Below are 22580 nucleotides of genomic sequence, written 5' to 3'. Positions count from 1 at the left end.
TACCTGCAGTCTATTCACTGAGCCACATGCCTGGTACAGTTCTGTTGCCATCAGCTTATGAGGGCCTCTTCCACCTTCCTTACAACAGCCCAGACAGACTTGCCATCTCCCACTCTCAGGAGGAATGGACACATGGAAGAGCATCCAGCATCAGCTCAGTGCTCAAATGGGGGACCCAGGGTGTCTTGAGTAATTCCCAAAAATGACCGGAGGGAGCGGCTCTCTGCCGACACTGCCTCTGTCTTTGGCCACAAGGCGCCGTGATGTTTTCTCCCACTCAGTCCTTTTTTTCCTCATTATCCCTGATTTTTAAGTCTTGTCACAAGGATGACTCCCTCAACTGTTTGACACAACTTCCAGGATATGACAATTCTTCTTCTTATTATTATTGGGAAGACAGATTTACTAAAAAGGAGAGACAAAGAATCTTCCATCTGTTGGTTCACTTCCCAAATGGCTGCAATGGCCAGAGTAGAACTGATCTGAAGCCAGGAGCCAGGACCTTCTTCCAGGTCTCCCATATGGATGCAGGGTCCCAAGGCTTTGGGCCGTCCTCAACTGCTTTCCCAGGCCACAAGCAGGGAGCTGGATGGGAAGTGGAGCAGCTGGGCCTGGAACCAGTGCAAGGTGAGGATTAAGTTGTTGAACCATGGTGCTGGCCCTGGCAGCTCTGTTTCAGAGGAGGCCGTTTAGGAAAGCATCTTCATCTCAAAACCAGCAACCAAGCATGCCCGGCTGACAGCAGGGTGGATGATCACCGACACCCACACAGCCTGCTGGGAAGCAGGTACTCGAGGAATTGCTCTTCCCAGATGCACCTGCCATGCCACAGTGCCTGGTTCAGGCCCCGGCTCCTCTTCTGATTCAGTTTCTAACAGACATGCACCTTGGGAGGCAGACATGGGAGACCTAGAACAAACTCCACACTTCTGGCTTCAGCCTTAGCCTATCACCACGGTGTTGCATTTTAAGAGATGGAAGACCTCTGCCTCAAAGTGAGGGTGGGGTGAAGTAGAGATAGTGTTTCAAAAAAAAAAGAATCTTCCATTGTCTCCTGCGCAGCCATGCTAAATCCGTTTCCTCTTATCTGGGCAGAAGATTAAACCATGACTTAGTGTCATACAGCTCTGGACCAACAGAGGACTAAATGTTTGCTGAAGGACAGTCACAGGTATTCCTGAGTTTCATTAAAACTAACTCCCCTTGGGCCCGATGTGATAGCATAGCCGCTAAAGTCCTTGCCTTAAATGCACTGGGGTCCCATATGGGAGTCGGTTCTAATCCCAGCAGCACCCTGCTTGTGGCCTGGGAAAGCAGTTGAGGACAGCCCAAAGCCTTGGGACCCTGGACTGGCGTGGGAGACCCGAAGAAGCTCCTTGCTCCAGGCTTCAGGTCTACTCAGCTCCAGCCATTGCAGTAGCCTGGGGAGTGAACCATCAGATGTTTTTCTTTGTCTCCTTCACTCCATAAATCTGATCTTTCCACTGGCCAACCATGTGAACACTCCTCTCCCCTCCACAAGTATCGGCTGGCTGAGCCAAAGTCCAACCCTGGGGCTTCAGACACCCTCCCCTCAATGAGGCTCCGTACACCACAGGTGCAGCAGGCTCTGGCCCCGGAAGTCCTCCTCACCACCCCTGGGACCACGCCTGACTTGCACCTGTCCTCAGGGGACACAGTCCCCATCTAGCCCCAAGTGGGAGGACTGGTTATTTGTAGGTGCTGCTCCCGTCACCAGCTTCAGGTTTTCCACAGGGTTGTGGGGCCCTCTAGTGGCCAAGAGCCCATCCTGCCTCCACCCAGCATCACAGGAAGGGCCATGCCAATGACTGCGTTCTCCTCTAAAACCCATCGTGTGTGTCCTGAGCTCATACCAGATGGTTCTGGGTGCTGAGAACACAGCCAGGGGAGAAGTCCAATCCCACACTTCTTGTCTTTGCTCCCAGGTTCCATCCCCCACAAGCAGGCCTGACAACAGCACATCCACATCCACCTCAGTCTTTAATTATTAGACAATTTCAGTCTGAAGTCACCAGTGCTAACAGGTCAGTGGGGAGGCACCTTAACAGAGGACCCTAGGGCACCCCCCTCAGAATAATGAATTCAGTTACAGACATACGTGGCAGTGGGGCAGGGCGAGGGCAAGGTTTGCATGGAGGGGAAGGGTACCGGAGGGCCTGCACCCACATAGCCTGGCGGTGCTCAAGGGGCAGCTCGTGCAGTCAGCCGCTGATCTGGACACCCTCGGCCTCAGCCAGCGGGTAGATCTCTATGGCCTCCACCAGGGGCAGCGCCTCGACGGCAGTCTCCATCACAGCAAGACCCACAGCGGCTTCCGCCTCAGCCAGCTGCTGCCGCACGGCCGCCTGGTGCTGCTGCTGGTGGGTCTTGCGGTGTTTCCAGAGGTTGGAGAAGGAGCGGTAGCTCTTGCCACAGTCAGGGCAAGAGTAGGGCCGTTCCCCCGTGTGGATGCGGCGATGCTCTGCCAGGCGCATGGAGATGGCAAAGGCCTTGCCACACACTTCGCAGGCAAAGGGCCGCTCGCCCGTGTGCAGGCGCCGGTGGTCCTTCAGGTGGGTGCTCTGGCGGAAGGCCTTGCCACAGTCTGGACACGGGTACGGCCGCTCGCCCGTGTGGATGCGCCGGTGCACTTGTAGCGAAGTCTCCGTGCTGAACAGCTTCTTGCACTCGCTGCACTCCAGGCCCCGGCGACGGGCGGGGGCGGGAGGGGCTGTGGGGGCAGCACCCACCAGGGCTGCTGGGGAGGCTACCACTGGGGTACGGGCAGCCCGTGGGGCCCGAGGGGTCGGAGGCTCCTTGGCCAGCACCTCCCCTGGGCCGGCAGCTGCATGGGCAGCTTCGTGTGCTTGCAGCCGAGCAGCTGAGCCCACTTTCTTGCCGCAGGTGCCACACTCGAAGCGCTGGGGGGCTTGGGCGGCGGCGGCAGCACAGCGGTGCTCACGGAGGCGCAGCGAGGAAGGGAAGGCGGCCCCGCAGGATGGGCAGCGGTGGGGCTGGCGCCCTGCATGGGCCACGAGCTGGTGCACCTCCAGCAGCCTGCGCAGCAGGAAGGAGCGGGGGCACTCGCGGCATTTATAGGGATATTCACCCGTGTGGTGGTAGCGGTGCATAAGCAAGCGGTAGGGCCGGTGAAAGCGCACCCCACATTCCTGACAGCGGTAGGGGAAGTGCTGAGAGTGCACCAGGCGATGCTGCCTCAGCGTGGAGCTCTGTGTGAATGCCTTGCCACAATCCCCACACCGATAGGGCCGCTCCCCGGTGTGTGTGAGCCGGTGGCGGGCCAGGTTGGCAGGCGAGTTGAAGGGTTTGGAGCAGTCTGGGCAAGGGAAGGGCCGTTCCCCTGTGTGTGTGCGCAGGTGGTTGCGCACGTGCGACTTCTTTTTGAACATCTTGCCACAGATGCTGCACTTGTGGCGTCGCTCCAGCCGGTGCACAAAGCGCTGGTGGCGGGTCAGCTGCAGGGCCTTGCCAAACTCCCGGTTACACAGGAGGCAGCAGTAGGAGCCAGGGGTCGTGGGCTCAGTGGAGCCATCCTCAGCTGCGGGGGACTCCAGAGCCTCTGGTTCTCCAGTCTCAGCTGGGGCTGGCTCAGGCAAGCTGATGACGGGCTCCTCTGGGGGCACAGGCGTTGTGGGCAGGGGGACGCCCCCAGCCCCGTGGGTACGCCGGTGATACAAGAACTTGGTGAGGTTGACAAAGGTTTTCCCACATGGACACGAATGCAAAGGATTTGGGGTGTGGGCCCTCCGGTGGGCCAGGAGGAGGGCCTCTGTGCCAAAGGCCAGGCCACAGTCTACACAAAGAAAGTGTGACTCACTGCTGTGGTCCCCGAGGTGCTGATCCAGGCTGGAAGGGCTGGGGAAGACGCGGCTGCACAGGGGGCACTTGAAGACACCCTCGCGATGACTGCGCAGGTGCTGCTGCAGCTGGTGGGGGGACAGGAAGAGCTGGTCGCAGGCCGAGCACAAGAGCTCAGGGCTGGCTGGCCCAGCCGGCTCGCCGCTGTGGTCCCGACGCGCCCGGCGGCCCCGGCGATCACGCCCCGCAGCAGCAGTGGCAACGGCTTCGCCGTTGCGCAGCTCATAGCTGTGGTCCGAGGCTGGTGGCGGGTCAGGCTGAGTCACAGGTCCCTCGGCAGGTGTAGGGGTCAGAGGTTCCTGCTTTGGGGCGGGCTCCTCGGCCTCGGGCACAGGAGCAGGGAAGTGGGTGGCCTGGTGCTCCAGGAAGTCAGCCGGCAGCTGGAAGAGCTGGGAGCACTCAGAACACTTATAAAGCAGCAGCTCCACCTCAGTCACCACCTCGGTGGCAGGGGCAGTGGTGGCTACGGAGGCAGCTGTAGCCGGGACAGCTGCCCCTTCCCCACCCTCCTCTGCCTTCCGGTATGAGTGCTCCACGGCCACGCGGGCCTGGCCGGCTGGAGGGCTCAAGACCACCGGGGAGCCTAGGACCACAGGAGCAGGTGCTTTGGTGGGTGTGGCCCGCAGGTGTGTCTGTCGGTGGCTCAGCCAGAGCTCCTGGCTAGCGAAGAGGGCCTTGCACTCCACGCACTCGTAGTGGATAGCACTGGAGCTCAAGGCAGGGGCCTTGGGGGGTGGCTCCGCCGGTCCTGCCTCCTGAGGCGCCATCATCTTCAAGTGCAGCTCCTGGTGCTCCAGCAGCTGCCCGGGGGACAGCAGCAACTGCCCGCACTCCAGGCACTGGTACTGGCTCTCCTGCACCAGGGTCTGATAGAGGCCCGTGCCGGAAGCAGCCTCAGTGGCCACGGCCACCGTGGGCTCAGCCACGCCCACCAGCTCAAAGTGCTGCTGAGGCACATGGGAGTTCTGGTGCAGCAGCACCTCCTCCAGGGACCCGTAGAGCTGGTTGCACTCGGAGCAGACATAGCGGTGCTCGATGTACAGGACCGTCTCCTCGGACTCCTCCGTCATGGCGCCCGCGAGGCCCTGGGCTATGGGAGGGGCAGAGGACACACAGCGGTCAGGCCTCTGCTCCTGGTCCTCAGGTCTCTTTCCCGCTCCACCTTCCTCGGACTGTTTTCCTCCCAACCTCCTCCCCGACAAAAACACTGAACGTGACCTCTTCCCAGAAGTCCCTTCCCTGGCACTCTACCCCAAGGCTCACCTCTGCGTCAACTCCACCCACCAGATCCTTGAGACCTGTCCAATCTCGTCTCCCATGGCTCACGGCGGCTCCGGGGCTGCCCACACAGCAACCTGCCTCATCTCCACTCACACATCCTTCCACCGTCTTCTCCTTACCAACTCCCTACCCATCTTCTCCCCCAGGTACATGGCTCCCACCACACTTCTCCTACAACCTCTGCCCATCTGCCCCACACAGTTTTCATCTTCCAGCCAGACTTGCACCTCAGGCCTCTCCTCTCCACCACCCACCCCATTACCCACTGACTCTTTTCTCACCTCCACCCTGCACTGCCTCACGTTGGCCTAAATCCCACACTCCACCCCAGACCCTTGTCTAACTACTCAGCCCCTCTCCCACACTCTGCCCCCTTCCAGGACAGACAGACCCTTCAGCACAAAAGCAAACCCTGTCTTCACACCCAGACAGCCCCTCCGCAGGGTATTCGGACTTCTGTCAATCACCTCTGCTTTGCACCAAGGCAAATCTGCCCCCGATGCCCACTCACTGAACACAATCAGACTAACAGTCACATCCCCTCTTCTTTGCCCATCCCAAACCTAACCAAGGGACACCAAGGCCCCCTTGGTCATCAACCCAACATTTGTTTACAGAAAGATCCCACCTCCCCCCTGACCCATTGCAGGCATGCCAGGACCCCTACCCCTTCTACCATCAATCCAGGTCCCCTTTGTCAAACATCCCCCACATCCCCTAGCACACCGAGGAGGAAGCCAGCCTACCCTTGCCCACACACCCCTGGGGATATCCAGATCTCCCATAACACCCCAACACGGCAATCACAATCCCTCTCCCAGACATCAAATTCCTCTCACCAGCCTAGCCTATCATATGGGGGACACAAGGCCACCACCCCAATATTTAGCATGCACAACAACCCCAATCCTATCTTCACTTTGGCCTTATTTTCTGTACTTAAAACAGACCCTCCCTTCAAAAAAAAAAAAAGCAAAAACAAAACAAAAACACCAATTCCCTCCCCCAGCTTACTCTGGGTTCCCCAGCCTACAGCTCCCCCTCCTTTCCAGCTCATTCCAAGGATCTCCCCTCCCCAATACCAGCCCTCCGCAACCGCTGGTTGAATCCTAACCCCAAAATTCACACCTGGACCCTCTCCCCGCCCTGCAGCTCCCCTTTCCCCTTCAGGGACACCACTTCCTGAAATCTTCTCACATCAAGACCTTATCACCTCCTGTTCTCCAGGAGAACCAACGTTCCTTTCCTCGACTTTATAATGACCTCTTTTCTCACGCCCTAAACTCCTCCCTGACAGCCAAGCGCGCTCTAAGCCCCAACTGCGCCCCACACCCCTTCCGTCCTGGCCCAGTCCCATCATCGGTACCCCCACCCTAAAGCAGCTTCGGCACCCTCACTGCCGGCAGCTCCAAGACCCCAACCCTTCCTCCCCGCCCAGGTCCCTCCAGCCCATCTTCATTCAGCCCCACACACGCCTCCAGCCCCCTCTCCCACCCGCCGCCCCGGCCGGGCCCCTCTCCGCCGCCCGCGCGCCCCGCGGGCCGTTGGTGCCGCTCCGCCCCTCGGGCCCGTGAGTGCGCAGGCGGAGTAACGAGGGCAGGCCGCAAGGCCAGGGCAGGGCGCTGGGGCGGCCCTCCGCGCGCCCGCACACTCACCTGCCTCGGCCGCCTCGCACGCCCCGGGCCCGAGCTCCGGCCCCGGTTCCCCGGGGACGGCCACCCTAGCGCTGCGCCCTCTCTAGCTCCCGGCCGACTCCTCTCGCCTGCTCCTCAGCCTCGCTCTGGTCCCGAGCCACCCTCAGCAACGCCCCTCCCACCTTCCTCCTCGGTCGCCGCGAGGACGGCAGAAAGCGTCCAATCAGCTCTCGTCTAGTCCTCGCCGTCCCACCAATCGTTACTCGCGTTTCTGAGGTTTGGGCCAATAGGGCGGAGGGTTGGGAAGCTCTACGGCACTCAACCAATCCTCTACCGACGTCTCTTTATTGACAGGCTCCTCCGAGAGGATGCTCCTCCTCCTCTGCTCCGCCTTCTGACGGCTGGAGAAGGGCGAGCTGAGCGGAGGGCAGCGCGGTGACGTCAGGCGACGTAGCGAGGCGGGGCCGCCATCTTGGGGCCTCGGGCGGCGATGGCGGCTTGGCGTCTGGGCAGCTTTTGGGGCTAAAAATTGAGGGGATTGAGGCACAGGGAGACCTGGACGGCTGGAGCTGAGGCATGTGGGATCCCGCGAAGGTCGAAAGGGGAAGAAGTGAAACACTACCGGCAGCATAGGTTCGGGGAAGCCGCGACAGTTATCACATGGAGTCTGGGGAAACTAAGGCTCTGTACCCTCTTGACTAGAAACGGGAAAGTTAAGGCAGAAGAAGGGGGCAAAGCTCCAGGTTATTTTAGGGGGCAAACAACGAAGAGATGTGAATAAACAAGGAAAAGTTGAAGGATTCGGGGCAGAGGGAGGGTGATATGGAAATGGGAGGAAGAAAAAAGGGCACATGGAGCCTTGGGACCCTACACCCGCGTGGGAGACCCGGAGGAGGCTCCTGGCTTCGGATCGGCTCAGCTTCGGCCGTTGCAGCCACTTGGGGAGTGAATCAGTGGACGGAGGATCTTCTTCTCTGTCTCTCTCTCTCTGTATTCCTGAATTTCCAATAAAAATAAATAACGTCTTTAAAAGAAAAAAAAAAAGGTGGTGCAGGGACACGAAATTAACTTTGAAGAAGCCAGAGTATGAGGGCAGAGGACCATGAGGGTGAGAGACTGAGGAGGTGACCACGGAGCGCACTGATTCTGACCCTGACCATCCTGGGGAGAGAGGACCCCTGTGTTCAGATTCGGGAGGGGGGCATCTGGCCACCACGCATTTTGGGAGTGACTTCCAGCGTGTTTTTTTCAGAGCATTCCTCCCGGCATCCAAGGACAGGGCAGCTGGCTGGTCAAGCGCTCTCCTCCTACCGCTCCTGGTTTTCACATGAGGAGACTTAAGTTGGACCATTTCTAAAAGTCCTGGCTTTGCATTCACCGGGACCCCACATGGGTGCCAGTTCATATACTGGCTGCTCTACTTCCTTTGCAGCTCCCTGCTTGTGGCCTGGACTGCCTGGAACCAGGCATCTGTGTGGAAGATCTGGATCATCTCAGCCCCAGTCTTTGGGACACTTGGGGAGTGAGCCAGCAGATGGAAACTCTTTCTGTCTCTTCTTCTCTCTGTAAATCTGATTTTCCAGGCCCAGTGGGTAGCCTAGCAGCTAAAGTCCTCACCTCGAATGTGCTGGGATCCCATATGGGCACCGGTTCTAATCCTGGTGGCCTTGCTGCCCCTTCAGCTCCCTGCTTGTGGCCTGGGAATGCAGTCGAGGAAGGTCCAAAGCCTTGGGACCCTGCACCTACGTCGAAGACCCAGAAGAGGCTCCTGGCTTCGGATTGGCTCAGCTCCAGCAGTTGCGACTGCTTGGGGAATGAACCATCACATATAGACGGAAGATCTTCCTCTCTGTATATCTGACTTTGCAATAAAAATAAATCTTTTTTTTAAAGATTTATTTTTATTATTTTTTATTGGAAAGGCGGAGCAATAAAAATAAATCTTAAAAAAACAAAGGAAAAAAAAAAGGCTACGGGGCAGGGCAAATCTCAGCTGCCCTCTAAGCCTGTCAGCTTAATTAGCCCCAGGCTCATGTGTTAGGACACTAGGCTGTCTGGCTTGAGATCTGGCCTGATTCCTAGCTGTGACCTTAGAGACCACAACTGCCCTGTCTGTGGCTTTGTTTTCTTGTACCGGAAATGGTGATAATGGCATCTGGCGGGTGGCTGTAGGGAGGGGCCAAGAGAGCAGTTAGGACCAGCAGCTGGAGGAGTTGTTCAAGTCCTATGGGTACCTGTTGAGTGGATGAACACAAGGTGGAGAGAAAGTCAGGAAGTGGTGGGAATCTGATCTTGAAAGCTAGGACCAAGGCCCAGTGCGTGGCCTAGCGGCTAGGGTCCTCGCCTTAAAATCACCAGGATCCCATGTGGGAGCTGGTTCTAATCCCGGCAGCTCCACTTCCCATCCAGCTCCCTGCTTGTGGCCTGGAAAAGCAGTCGAGGACAGCCCAATGCTTTGGGACCCTGCACCGGTGTGGGAGACCTGGAGGAAGTTCCTGGCTCTTGGCTCTAGATCGGCACAGCACCGGCCGTTGGGCTCACTTGGGGAGTGAATCATCGGATGGAAGATCTTCCTCTCAGCTCCTCCTCTCTATATATCTGACTTTGTAATAAAAATAAATAAATCTTAAAAAAAAAAAAAAAAAAGAGGGCCCGGCGCGGTGGCGCAAGTGGCTAAGGTCCTTGCCTTGCACGCCCGGGATCCCATATGGGTGCCGGTTCTAATCCCGGCAGCCCTGCTTCCCTTCCAGCTCCCTGCCTGTGGCCCAGGAAAGCAGTTGAGGACGGCCTAAAGCTTTGGGACCCTGCACCCGCGTGGGAGACCCGGAAGAGGCTCCTGGCTTCGGATCGGCATAGTATCGGCCGTTGCAGTCACTTGGGGAGTGAATCATCGGACGGAAGATCTTCCTCTCTGTCTCTCCTCTGTATATCCGCCTTTCCAATAAACAAAGTAATCAAAAAAAATTTAAAAAAAAGAAAGAAAGCTAGAACCAGCCTGCTGTAAGGCAGCCTGAGTTTGTCCTGCAGTGGGTGGGAGTGAAGAGAGACGAGGCTGGGTTCAACCTTGGATGGGCTACTTAACGCTCTTGAGCAGGTTTTGGTTCCCACCTGTTTCCCACTTGAAAAATCTGAGGATTCAGCTTGGCTTCTCAGGTCCCTTCTTCTTTTTTAATATTTATTTTTATTGGAAGGTCAGATCTACAAAGTGAAAGATAAAAGTCTTCCATCCGTTGGTTCACTCCCCAAGTAGCTGCAATGACCAGTGCTGAGCCAATCTGAAGCAAAGAGCCAGAAGCTTTCTTCAGGTCTCTCGCATGGGTGCAGGGTCCCAAGGCTTTGGGCCATTCTCTGCTGCTTTCCCAGGCCACAAGCAGGGAGCTAGATGGGAAGTGGAGCAGCCAGGACTCTAACTAGTGCCTATATTAGATCCTGAAAGGTGAGGACTTTAGCCATTAGGCTACCATTCCAGGCCCTGGGCTCCTTTATTCCAAGATCTGTTTTGACCTCTCAGTTTGATTAAGTCCTTTCTCTTCAGATGCCTCCTGGAATTTGGTGCACTGGCTCAGTTGATTAATCAGCCTGCAATTGCCAGCAACTCATATGGGTGCCGGTTCATGTCCTGGCTGCTCCACTTCCCATCCAGCTTCCTGTTTATGATCTGAGAAAGCAGCAGAGGATAACCCAAAGCCTTGGGACCCTGCACTTATGTGGGAGACCCAGAAGAGTTCCTGGCTTTTGCCTTTGGATCAGCTCAGCTCCAGCTGTTGTTGCAATTTGTGGATGGAAGATCTTTATCCTACATCTGTAAATCTGCCTTTCAAATTAAAAAAAAAAAAAGATGCTTCCTGAAACAGTTTTTAACTAGTTCTTTTTTAAAAGATTTATTTTTTAAAATTATTTTTTTATTGGAAAGGCGGATATACAGAGAGGAGAGACAGAGAGGAAGATCTTCCATCTGATGATTCACTCCCCAAGTGAGTGCAACAGCCGATGTTATGCCGATCCGAAGCCAGGAGCCTCTTCCGGGTCTCCCACACGGGTGCAGGGTCCCAAAGCTTTGGGCTGTCCTCGACTGCTTTCCCAGGCCACAGGCAGGGAGCTGGAAGGGAAGCAGGGCTGCCGGGATTAGAACCATATGGGATCCCGGGCGTGCAAGGCGAGGACCTTAACCACTTGCGCCACCGCGCCGGGCCCTTAACTAGTTTTTAAAATATTTTCTGAAAGGCAGACAGCGGCAGAGATCTTTCATCTGCTGATTCACTCCTGAGCTGCTCAGCCTGGCTGAAGCCAGGATCCAGGAACTCCATCCTAGCCTCCCATGTGGTGCTCAGGACCCAAACACCTAGCTGTCACCTGCTGCTTTTCAGGGTGTGTTTTGAGCAGGACTTTGGGCTAGGAAGCAGAGTCAGGCCTCCAGTGCAGGCACTCTGATAGGGCTGTGGATCTCCCAAGTGTTATCAGCCACTGAGCCACTTAGAGAACATCGGTGTTCCATGTCAGGGCTCCCTGCCCAAGGGAGGGCCCAGGGGACAGACATGTGGATGGCTGTCAGGACTAGCTGGAACTAAGGGAGGCAGTGATGGTGGTCTGTCACGGTGTGGCAGGTAGGTCAGGCACAGGCCAGAGATGACCTATGGCAGGCCTCTGTGTGTGTGTGTGTGTGTGTATGTGTGAGATCTGAGAGTTGCCACGTGCCAGTTGTGTGTGCGAAGCGTGTGGTCACGTGTGCTGGGGGCTGCACGTGAGCTGTGCCGCTGTCTCCTCCCCATCACGAGCCTCGGGGGTGGTGGTGAGTCACACGCTCAGCCTTCAGCACCAACTGTCATGTTCCTTCCCCCCAAATTTCACCTCCCCCCACACCCGGCCATGCACCACCCACCACCCCGATCCTGAGATCTGTGTCAATTCCCTCTCCCATCCCCCTGCCCGGCTCAACTGCAAACCGCCTGGGGTGATGAGGGGCGCACCAGTGCTGCTCTACTGCTGCTCTGCCCACCAGCTCCCTGCCCTCCCTCCCTCCTCCCTGCCTCTGCTCCCACCCACTCCTCCCTGTAAGGCCCACACTGAGACCCTAGGGAGCATTCCTGTGTTTACCACCTTCCTGTCCCTTCTACAGGAGCTGTTTCTATTTTTGTGGAGGGCAGGCCCCTGCCTCATCAGCCTTCCTGTGTCCACTTGCCACAGCCTTGCCTCTACGGAGCCCTTGGATTCTCTGGGCTGGCCCCTGAGGTGTGCTGCCCTGTCCCAGCTGGGTGACCTCTCCCCAGCCCCTCTAGGCTGCTCCCACTGCCTCCAAGGCCTTCCTTTCTGAAGCCTGGACCTAAAGCCTTACTCTGTGCTGGTGGGAAGTAGGGCTTTGGCCCCTTTTCCTGTTTCTATGTTCTTCAGTTTTTTCCCTCATCTCTATAGCTTTCTCCCCATCTCCACATCCTTCTCCTCAGGTCCCAGCTGCCTCCTCTCTCCGTGGGCTCCTGTGCCCAGGGGCTGCCTGGGCAGGGCAGTGCCATGGTGTGGCGGCGGGGGTGGCCCCGGGGTGGGCGCGCCGCAGCTCCTCTGCTCATCAGCATTCTCCTCGCGGGGGGCCCCCCAGCCCCAACCAATACGGGCTCCCCCGACCCCCCTCCCTCTTTGCTCTCTGCCTACCTCCCTCCCTCTCGCCCTCCTCCCCTCCTCCCTGCCTCCCGCCCTCCCTCCATCTCTTTCCCCTCCCCACCCCCCTCCCGCGCTCCAGGACCCAGCGCGGGCGGCGGGCGGCGGGCGGCGGGCGGCGGGCGGGCGGGCAGGCGGGCGGCCTCGGAGGCGAGAAGGAGCAGTGGCAGCAGTGGTGGCGGCGGCGGCCGGCAGCCGGCAGGCAGGCAGGCAGGCCCAGCTGGGGACTCGGAACCGGTGGCGGCCGCGGCGGCGGCGGTAGTGGCGGCGGTGACTGCTTCTCGCAGGGGACCTGGAGTCTGTGACTGGGCCCTCCCTCCGAGGCCCTGCACGGGCTGCCCGCGGGACACCCCACCCTCCTCCTCCTCCCCTTTCCTCTTTCACCTGCTCCTCACCATCCTTCTCGTCCTCCTCCCCATCCTTCCACCTCAGCTGCCCCCTGCTCAGTTTCTCTGGAGCTGCCAGCACCCCATTCTCAGCAGCCCGACCTCTCCCCATCTCCAGCATGCTTTTCCCGTGGGGGCTGAGGGCTTGAGGACTCTGCCGACACCGTCTGCAAGGCAGGGCCCAGGCTCCTGGGGGGAGGGGGGAAGGGGGCGGCCCCCTCCCCCCCCGTTGGACCCTCCCCTCCCCCACTTCTCCTGATGGCCGGCTTCCTTTTCTCCACCCAGACCTCGCCCCCTGTGGCCCCCCCAGGCCGGCCAGGCTAGGGGAGGGGGCGGGGGGCCCTTTCCTGGGGCCGGCTTCCCCCTCCCCTCCGTTCTTGCCTGCCTTTCCTCCTTCCCCCTCTCCTCTCTACCCTTCTCTCCTCCATTTTCTCCTTCCCTTTCCTCTCCTCCCCGGCCCGCCCTCTCCTCTTCCACCTGTCCTTCCTCCTTGCTCCTGGGGAGCCACTGTTTTGGATTAGTTGGGGGCCGCCAGCAGCGGCGGGCGGCGGGGGAGGGGGCCCTCTGGACTGCCCTCTCCCCCCGCCCCAGCCGCACACCGCCAGCGCCACAGCGTCTCCCGCTGTCGCTCCTCGGGCCTCGAGGGAGCCCAGCCCTCCGTCCCACCAGGATCCGTGAGTGTCTGCAGGGCGGGGACTGGGCTGGGTCCTGGGTCCTGGAAAGCGGGGCTCGCCGTGCGCCGCACCCCCGCCCCCCAGTCCCGGTAGGCAAGGGCCCTTGTTCACTAGGGGTCTTCTGGGTGCTCTGCATCTCCTCAGCCTCACTTGGCCTCCGCCTTTCCTCACCCCCTCCTGGGTACACAGCTCTCCTGGCCTCCCTGGTCCTGAGGGCTGATGGCTCTTACTTGCCGTCTCACTTCTCCCAGCTCCTGGCACGTCCCTGCCCCTGCCTTCTCCCAGCCTCACCGGGTCCTGGCTCGGCTCTCACACACGCTGTTTCAGTTTCTTCTCCCTCTGAGCCTTATCCTCTCCGTATGCCACAGTGCCGTGGGCCTCATCCCCATCCCATCATAGCTGGATCCCCTGCAAATGTCTTTCCTGTCTCCATTTCATGTGTCCCTTGGGCCTTGGCTCTGCCCAACTTCTCTCTCTGCTGTTGGCCTAACCTGGTCTTGGTTTTTCTGTTGAGTCTTCCTGTCTCTCCTCCCTTCCAAAGCTCCCAGGCCAGGCCTAGTTCCTTCCAGGTCTCTCTCTCTCTCTCTGCTTCTTGTCTGCCCCCTCCCTTTCTGGCTTGGGGGGTTAGGAGTTGCCTGCCAGCCTTCACTTTTCCATCTTCCTCATCTCCCTCCCCTAGACCTGCTCTGCAAGCCCTGCTCCACCTGCTGGCTTTCTGCTCTCATTCCTTGGTGGTCTTGCTCCTCCATGTCCCCTGCCCCCGCCCCATGCTTGTGCATCACCCTACTTGGCCTTTCTGCTGCCTTGCTCTGCTCGCCTGGGGGCTCCCACTCTCCACCCCCGCAGGCATCCCTGAGCACCTGTGTGTGGGGGCTGCCTGGCTCCTCTAGGGCACTCCCGCTTCCTGCTTCCTCCGTCTCTGCCTGTGGATTCTCCCCCTGGGTTTGAGGTGCAGGTCCTAGCTCCTGCACCTCAAGCCCCCCTTTCTCCCTATGCCTGTTGTGCTCCGCTCGCTCACACCGCTCACTCACACCAGCCCGTCTTTGCAGAGTTTTGCCAATTTCTGTCCTCCCCAAATCCTTGCTCCTGCTGTGATTTTCCCTGTCTGCTGCCTCACCCGGTTTGCCCTGACTGACTCTGCCTTCTTGCCTGTGCCCCTTGGCTGGCTGTCTCTCCCCCACCCCCGCTTTGCTAAGCTGTCTGCTGTGTCTCGGCTCTTGCCTGACCTGGCTGGAGTCTCTGGTCTTGACTCCTTGCACCTGTTTTCTGATCCTTTTCTGTCTCATTTCTAGGCTGCCTGGCTGTCTGCCTACATGTAGCCCCAGTTGCCACCTTATCAGCTGTGTTTGCTACCATGCACCCTTGTCTCTGTCTGCTCCCTATTATGCCCGCCACCTGTGAGTCCCAGCCCTTCTGCTCAGTGTTTTTTTGTCTTCCTGTTCCTGGGTCTCTGCTCCTCTGTTTGCTCATGGAAGTCCCTGCTGTCCCAGGATGGCCTCGCTCACTGCTGCCTGGCTCTTGGCCCTACCTCCCTGAGTCCTTCCTCCAGCTCCACCAGGGTCCCTTGCTCTTCCAACCTTGACAAGCCTTTACCTTGGATCCAAATTCCAATGTGCAGCCACCAACCTCTTCAGCATGCTCTTCCACGTTCCAGCCTCTGCTTCCCAGAGGCCCAGAGAGAGAGAAGTGACTTGCTCAAGGTCACACTATAAGGTAGGGGCAGAGCTGAGACTGATTTGTCTCCTGCACTGGTCTGGACCCTCTTGGCCACATGAGATGGTCTCATGTGTTGATTTGAATGTCTGCCTCTCACCCCCTCACTTCTCCCTCATGGCGATCCAGTGGGGTACCAGGAGATACCTGAGTGGTATCCTATCCCTTGGGGCCCAGCCCTTGGCCTAGGGGAAGGCATGTGGAGCCTGCTCATGCCTCACTAGTGGGGCTCTACAGGAGGTCCTGGTGCCTAGAGTAGCCCCCCACACCCTGGGGTGCAGGGTGGTGGGGCACCAGGATGCACTCGTAGCTCCCCTTTCCTTCAGCCTCCCAGGGCAACGTGAACTACAGCACTGGGGACCCTGTTTGGTGGCACACCCAGCCTTCCTCCCTTTCTTCTCTGCCAACACTCTTACCCACAGCCTCCGTCAACGTGTGTCTGGTCTCCATTCTCTGTCTTCCTCTTTCTGTGCCTTCCTGTCCTGTCCTTCGGCTTACCCTGTCCCTGTCTCCGCATCTCCCCATTTTCCTGGCTCCCCACTTTGCTCACCTAACCCCAGCCCTGGCTCCGCAGACCCCCCTCTGTGCCTCTGCGGTTTGTTCCTGTTTCTTGTTTTCATTTTCCTGTTCCCTTGGTTTCTGTCTTCTTTTCTGCTTTGCTGTCTTCTCCTTTTCCCCCGTCTAAATCTGTCCTCCACTTTCCAACTCTGTTTCCCCTCTTTACTACTTTTTATTCCTTTTTCTTTTTCATCTTGCCCTCTGCTGCTTCTGTCCATTTATCCATGAGTCTCCTTGTACGTCTGTCTCTCCTTTTCTGTTCTTTCTCCAAGTTTCCTAATCCCCGGATACTCTGCCCTCCAGATCCCGGATGTCCAGGCCTCTCTCTCTCTCCCTGTGGGATTGTGGGAACCAGGGACGTCAGGAAGGTGGCAAGTGAGGCTTGGGATGGAGTTACCTAGCAACCACCGCATCCTCAGCAGCCGGTTTTGGTTGCCTAGTAACGGCTGCCTGCCCAGGGACAGGGGCGGGACCGGGTGGGAGAGTGGTACTTCCTGGTTTTCAGTTGGGGTGGGGCTTCGTCCCTGGAACTTGCTCCTAACTGAGATCCCTAGCCCACTTCCTTCCTGCTTTGTAGCTGTGCACATTTTCCAGCAGACCTGCCCTACTTGGTGTCTGATAGTACCACCCCAACCCTTCTAGTGATACCCTCAGCACTGCCAACCACAAACCTAAGCAGGGCCCTATGGAGCTGTGTCTGCTTCACCAACAGCGTCCTAGGAGCACCCTAACTGACAGTGCCCTGGAGGGGGTTCATCCCCCAAGTCAACAGCCTCCTGATGGCTTGGGGATCTCCTTGCAGGTGGCGAGTGGGGGCCGCGGTAGCTGCGTCCCCATGAGGAGGGGAGGAAGATGCCGGCTGAGCTGCTGCTGCTGCTGATTGTTGCCTTTGCCAGCCCCAGCTGCCAGGTGCTCTCATCACTGCGCATGGGTGAGGCCCTGCAGCACCTGCCCCCTGCCTTCTCTGAGACCCTCCCACTCTGAGAACCCAGGGGATCCCAGCACTCAGCCCTTCCCAACTGGACCCAGGAGTCCACACCCCTCAGCCCCTCCTTCCTGCCTGGAGTATGGTCCCCAGCCCCTGTGTCCCTTCAGCTGCGATCCTGGATGACCAGACTGTGTGTGGCCGTGGCGAACGTCTGGCCCTTGCCCTGGCCCGAGAACAGATCAACGGGATCATTGAGGTCCCTGCCAAGGCCCGAGTGGAAGTTGACATCTTTGAGCTGCAGCGGGATAGCCAGTACGAGACCACAGACACCAGTGAGTGGGGACCTGAGGGAGGGGGAAGCTGGGCAGGTGGGGGCCAGCCCCTCAGTCCTTCCCCCAACCCCACTCCAGGCCTACTCTGCTCAGCCTTGTCCTTGTCTGGCTTCATCTGCCCCCTTCTTTCATGTCTACCTCTGCCTTCTCTTTCCCAGATATGACTCCTGGTGAGTGTAGGAACCCATGACAAGGGTCTGGAGAAGGCTAGCATGGTGCTGAGTGTTGAGGGGTGAGCAGGATATAGGAGGGACTTTGCAGCAAGCAGCACTGTGGGGCTTGGCCTGCTGCATGGTAGGGAACCGGCATGACTGGAGTGCCATCATTAGAGGAGGCACACTGGACTTGCAGACTTCCCGAGATACTTCCCGAGACGCTGCCTTTCCACAGGTTGTTTTTTTTTTTTTTTAAGGTTTCTTTATTTTTGTTGGAAAAGTAGATCCACAGAGAGCAGGAGAGACAGAGAGAAAGACCCTCCATCTGCTGGCCCACTCCCCAAGCCGCCGCAATGGCTGGAGCTGAGCTGACCCAAAGCCAGAAGCCAGGAGCCTCCTCTGGGTCTCTCATGTAGGTGCAGTGTCCCAAGGCTTTGGGCCATCCTCTACTGCTTTCCCAGGCTACAAGCAGGGAGCTGGATGGGAAGTGGAGCAGCCAGGACATGAACTGGCATCCATATGGGATCCTGGTACATACAAGGCAAGGATTTAGCCACTAGGCCATCGTGCCAGGCCCTCCACAGGGTTGTTTCCCACAGGCTTCCTCATGTTCTCTTTCACATTTGAAGATACTGAGAGAGTGGATCACAGTGTTGCCGAGTTTGTTTGACTGGTGTGACATAGCACAGTTTGAGAAGTGCAGGGATAAGGAGGGGATGAAGAGACAGAGGGCAGAAATACAGCTGTGGTCTGAAGCTGGGTGGGCAGAGGAAGTATTAGGAGGAGAAGAATGGGAACATGGTGTGAGGTTGAGCCCATTCTGACTGCTTGGCTCCAGGATGTGGAGCGGGGGATGGGAATAGTGGATGGAAACTTCTGGGATGCAATATGACAGGTGATGATGGACAGATGAGGCCAGCAAGGAGACCATGATGTCAGGATAAAAGGCACCCTGCTGCCTGGTCAGCGGGCAGTTGGGAGCTGGTGATGGTCTTGGGCCAGGAAGCAGGGCTTGCAGAGGGTGAATCTGGAGACAGCATTTGGATGATGTGTGAGGAAGCTTGTGCCTGCTGAGCAAAGTAGAGACAAGACCTGATGACTCGTGGGCTATGAGAGAGGGGTTGAGGGTATGTCGCCTGAACCAGTGGTGGGACTGCCTCCAGTGTGGAAGGCCCAGAAGGTAGAAGTGGGGTGCACAGGCAGAATCCCAGCTTAGTGTGGTGTTAGAGAAAAACTTGACCAGCTATGTCATCAAAAGAACTAGGGACTAATTTCAGGCATGGCCAGATCCAAGTGTTCAAATGATGTTTTAGGAATCATTTAGCAAAAGAGAGATTTTCCAGCTGTTGGTTCATTCCTCCAAGTGAGTATAATAGCCAGGGCTGAAGCAGCTGAAGCCAGAAGTCAAGAACTCCATCCTGGTCTATCCAGTGGGTGGCAGGTGCCCAAGGACTTGGGCCATCACCACCCACTGCCTTCCCAGGCACAAAACTAGGAAGCTGTAATGGAATTGGACTAGCTGGGACTCAAACTAGCAGTTAGATATGGGATTCTAATGACTTAAGGGACAGCATAACCCATGATGCCAGCCCCCAAATTTTTGTGTCTTGGGCCTTGCTTTCCTCTGAGTTGGCTTCATATTTAGGAATATCCTTGTAAATTGTAGCAAGATGGCCCCAGCATCTCAGAGCTTACATATCTCCAATCTAGCAAACCTGGTTGTGATTGCAGTAGAGGACGCAGGAAAGGCTCTCCCTGGCCGAATGTGAGCCATACCATCTGTGAGCCGATCCCGTGGCCAGGAGGATGTGTTTGTGTGACAGGATGGCTTGAGTCTTGATGCCAGTCCAGCCACGTGCACTGTGAGGCAAGGCGGTTCCCCCAGAAAATCTAGGCAAAAACAACAGCTGTCCACTCCCGTTCTGGAGTCTAGCACGTGCTTAGGCAGGAGCTAGAGCAGAACAGGTGTTGGGAGCGTGGCGGATCCAGGGGACCACAGCTGAGCTCCGTGTAGGGTGTTGGAAGCATCATAGGTTGTAGCTGGTTAGAAAAATTGAGGAAAGTGATGGCCCGGGAACTGGACACCTGGGTATGCACATTTCAAAGTGGCCCCTGGCATCTGTGTTGTCCCCTTGCTGTGTGTCTTGTCCTCCTCTACCCTGTCCCTCGGCTGTTTTGTCTTCCTGTTTCTCCGCTTCAGGCCCCTCTTCTTCCTGTCTGCAGCTCTGGGCCAGTGGAGGAGGAGGAAGAGCAGGCAGTTCTCAGGGTCTGGGCCCAGGGTGGCACCATGGGGTGGGACAGGAATGGAGGCAGAAAGTTCCTGATCCTGGCATCTCTCCCCTCCCCTGGCAGTGTGTCAGATCCTGCCCAAGGGAGTCGTGTCTGTCCTAGGACCCTCCTCCAGCCCAGCGTCTGCCTCCACTGTGAGCCATATCTGCGGGGAGAAAGAGGTAAGGGGGGGCGCCGGCAGAACAGCAAGGAGGGCTCGGGAGGAAGAGTGGGGTGGCAGCTGAGGCTCGCTCTCTATCCAGATCCCCCACATCAAGGTGGGTCCTGAGGAGACGCCCCGCCTGCAGTACCTGCGCTTCGCATCTGTGAGCCTCTACCCCAGCAATGAGGATGTGAGCCTAGCTGTTTCCCGGATCCTCAAGTCCTTCAACTACCCCTCGGCCAGCCTCATCTGCGCCAAGGCTGAATGTGAGGGCGCCCGGATGCTTTGTTCGCTCCTCCCCAAGCCCCTTCCCCAGTTAGAGCCTTGGGGGACCTGGGCTGCTTCTCCTCCGGAGCTGAGATCTCTGGTTCCACAGGACAGTGTGTTTTTATTGAGAGGCCCATTCAGTCCATGAGTGGTGACCAGTTATCTGCTAGACCCTGAGTGTGGTCACTGCCTGCAGGGGACTGCAGGACTGGGGCAGGCTACAGGTGTCTGAACTGTCACACGGGGGTCATGGAGGGTCCCCTCAGGGAGGTTCAGAACCCGTGTGCCAGAGAAGAGGACTTCTGAGCGGAGCGTGGGGGAGTGAGTGGGCTCCCAGCTAGGGAGGCGGGTGGGGTAGAGGGAGAGCGAGGTATAAAGATGTTTATGGGAAATGATGAAGGACTCAGGCAGGGCTGTGCAGGAGGACGAGCTCTGGCCACAGCGCTGAGAGCAGACTAGAGCTTGATGCAAAGTGAGGCAGGGAGTGGTAGGGAGTGGCAGGGTGGGTGAGGGCAGAGGGAGAGAGGCTTCTGCCAGGGGAAGGAAGTAGTCAATAAAGGGGCACACACTGGGTATGACCTGTCCTGGAGCCATTCAGGTGACATGCCCGGTGGGCAAGTGGGTCAGCGGGAAAAAAACTGAGAGATGGACTGTGTTGCTCCCTAAGCTCCAGAGGGGCACCTGCTGTGTGCCAGTCTGTCCTGGGGACTGGTGAGAGCAGCACATGAACCAACGGGAGGCCAGTGAACAGCCTCTTCTGCAGGTGTGAATCCTGGGCCTAACCTCTGTAGAGAAGGTGGTATCTGAGTAGAGAGCCAGATGAGGGGAAGCGGAGGGGATAACCAGTACAGAGGCCTCAGGGCAGAGCATGGCACTAGCCTGTCTTATATATGGCAGCCCTGAGATGGCTGAGGGTGTGCCGGGAAGCATAGGAAAGGCCTCAGAGCACGAGCATGGTACAGTGGGATAACGGAGGCGAGATGTAAGGGGGATCTGGCAGACGTGAGGGGATCTGGTAGCCGAGAAGGACTAGGCATGAGAGAGGGAAAGGCAGGAAGCCAGGCTGCCGGTAGGTCTGGCATGAGTTGCTGTTCTGAGACTGGAGGTGATCCTGTATGCTGGTAGAGTCAGGAAGGGGACAGAGATGGGAACTTGGTGTTCAGGGGCAAGGTCTAGGTCAAGTTTTTACTTAGGGAGGATCTGTGCAGCGTGATGCGAAGCCTCCCCCAACAAGGGGTCAACTCAGCTGCGCTCTGGACAGCCACCCTATCACTGTGGCCTCTGGCCCGCGGCGGGGAGGAAGGAGGAGGCAGAGCTCTGACCCTGGCCCAATGCTGCCCTCAGGCCTACTGCGATTGGAGGAACTGGTACGTGGCTTCCTCATCTCCAAGGAGACGCTTTCAGTGAGGATGCTGGACGACAGCCGGGACCCCACGCCCTTGCTCAAGGAGATTCGTGACGACAAGGTGTCCACCATCATCATCGATGCCAACGCGTCCATCTCCCACCTTATCCTCCGTAAGGTGGGCCTCCCTCTGTCTCTGACTCCCCCAGGCATCCGAGGCTGTGAGCAGGTCACCCGTGCCCGAGCCTCTGTGGCAGGAAGGGGTGTGTAGGTGTGATCACCGTGTCTGTTCTCTAATGTGGCGGCCTCCGGGCTGCAGGGCCCAGGATAGTCCCTCATGGTGTGGTGAGGACAGGGCAGTCCCTGCCTCAGAGTGGTTGGGAGAATGCCCAGAATGGCTCTGGCTAAGTCCTGATACCTCAGGGTTGTTTTGGAGCTAACACTGAGGGGGTTTGTGTGTGTGTTTGGCCTGACTCTCATCCCATGTGCAGGACAGGTGTCATGAGCATTTGTGGGGTGGAGAAGAAGTTAAGTTCAGAGGAGAAAGGGCTCCAGGGCACCCAGCAGGGGCCAGAACCCCAAGACCTATCTCAGTCCACCAATAAATCCAGTCATTAGTCACTTGTTTCCCTACTTTTAGCTGTTTTTCATAATCAAAGTCGTGTTAATTATTTCTCTGCACCTGAGAAAAAATAACCTTAGACTATTACATCACTGCCAGCCATAGCTCATGGGAAGAGAAGTGACCATGGACCCTTGGGCTTCTGGCCCTGGGTGACCCAGGGCACAGCTCTCAGCCTCAGGAGGCAGGTGGGCTAGGTTTCAGGTCCCAGCCTATCCGCTCCAAGGCTGCCCTTCCCTAACACCTGCGTGCTGAGAACCCAGCTCTTGCCACTCTGCAGGTACAAGCTGGCACCCTTTAGGGCTGTAACTGTGGCTGGGTGGGTCAGGCCTGGGCACTCCCAGCATGGGCAGGTTTTCTAGACCTTTCTCCTCGAGAACTGTGAGAAGTTCAGGTTGGCTGCCTTCCTGGTGAGATGCTCCCTGTACCCACCCTCGGCTCCTGCCCAGCTCTGGACATCTCTCACTGTTTTTCCCACTGGGTGTCTTCTCACCAGGCCTGTCTCTAAATCTCTCTTCCTCTCTTGGGTTCTTCCCCGGCTCCACCTGCGGGTTTCTGCCTCCCCTGCCGCCTCTCGACCTCCCCCGTGTGTTCCAGGCCTCGGAGCTGGGAATGACCTCAGCATTTTACAAGTATATCCTCACCACCATGGTGAGTACCCCAAACCCTGCCCCCTGCCAACGTCCTCTCAGCCTGGCCCAGGCCTCACCATCTCTTCTTGGTCCC

General features: G+C 57.9%; 2 protein-coding genes across 2 annotated transcripts in view; one reads left to right on the top strand and one right to left on the bottom strand.

Annotated features, from left to right (window-relative positions):
• Positions 1 to 1982: 1982 nt before the first annotated feature.
• On the bottom strand, positions 1983 to 6850 carry ZNF574 (zinc finger protein 574). The gene is made up of 2 exons (XM_040976172.1): positions 6816 to 6850; positions 1983 to 4969 (listed from the first exon to the last, which is right to left on the bottom strand). Exon 2 carries the CDS (start codon positions 4947 to 4949, stop codon positions 2223 to 2225), a length of 2727 nt encoding a protein of 908 aa, XP_040832106.1. The 5' UTR covers positions 4950 to 4969; positions 6816 to 6850; the 3' UTR covers positions 1983 to 2222.
• Positions 6851 to 12516: 5666 nt separating this feature from the next.
• The window catches only part of GRIK5 (glutamate ionotropic receptor kainate type subunit 5), a 51781-nt gene continuing 41717 nt past the window's right edge, over positions 12517 to 22580 (top strand). Inside the window, exons 1-7 of the mRNA XM_040976165.1 lie at positions 12517 to 13503; positions 16577 to 16705; positions 16870 to 17034; positions 19542 to 19639; positions 19721 to 19886; positions 21232 to 21410; positions 22452 to 22505. Coding sequence (XP_040832099.1) covers positions 16627 to 16705; positions 16870 to 17034; positions 19542 to 19639; positions 19721 to 19886; positions 21232 to 21410; positions 22452 to 22505 — 741 coding nt within the window. The 5' untranslated portion in view covers positions 12517 to 13503; positions 16577 to 16626. The remainder of the gene's footprint in view (positions 13504 to 16576; positions 16706 to 16869; positions 17035 to 19541; positions 19640 to 19720; positions 19887 to 21231; positions 21411 to 22451; positions 22506 to 22580) is intronic.

This window comes from Ochotona curzoniae, unplaced genomic scaffold (genome assembly GCF_017591425.1).
Source record: "Ochotona curzoniae isolate NIBS_2020 unplaced genomic scaffold, NIBS_Ocur_1.0 contig_2699, whole genome shotgun sequence".
Taxonomy (NCBI): Eukaryota; Metazoa; Chordata; class Mammalia; order Lagomorpha; family Ochotonidae; genus Ochotona; species Ochotona curzoniae.
This window is presented reverse-complemented; position numbering and strand designations above follow the sequence as displayed.

Coding starts and splice junctions, on each gene's coding strand:
- ZNF574 (XM_040976172.1), bottom strand. CDS start 4,949: ATGACGGAGGAGTCCGAGGAGACGGTCCTGTACATCGAGCACCGCTAT.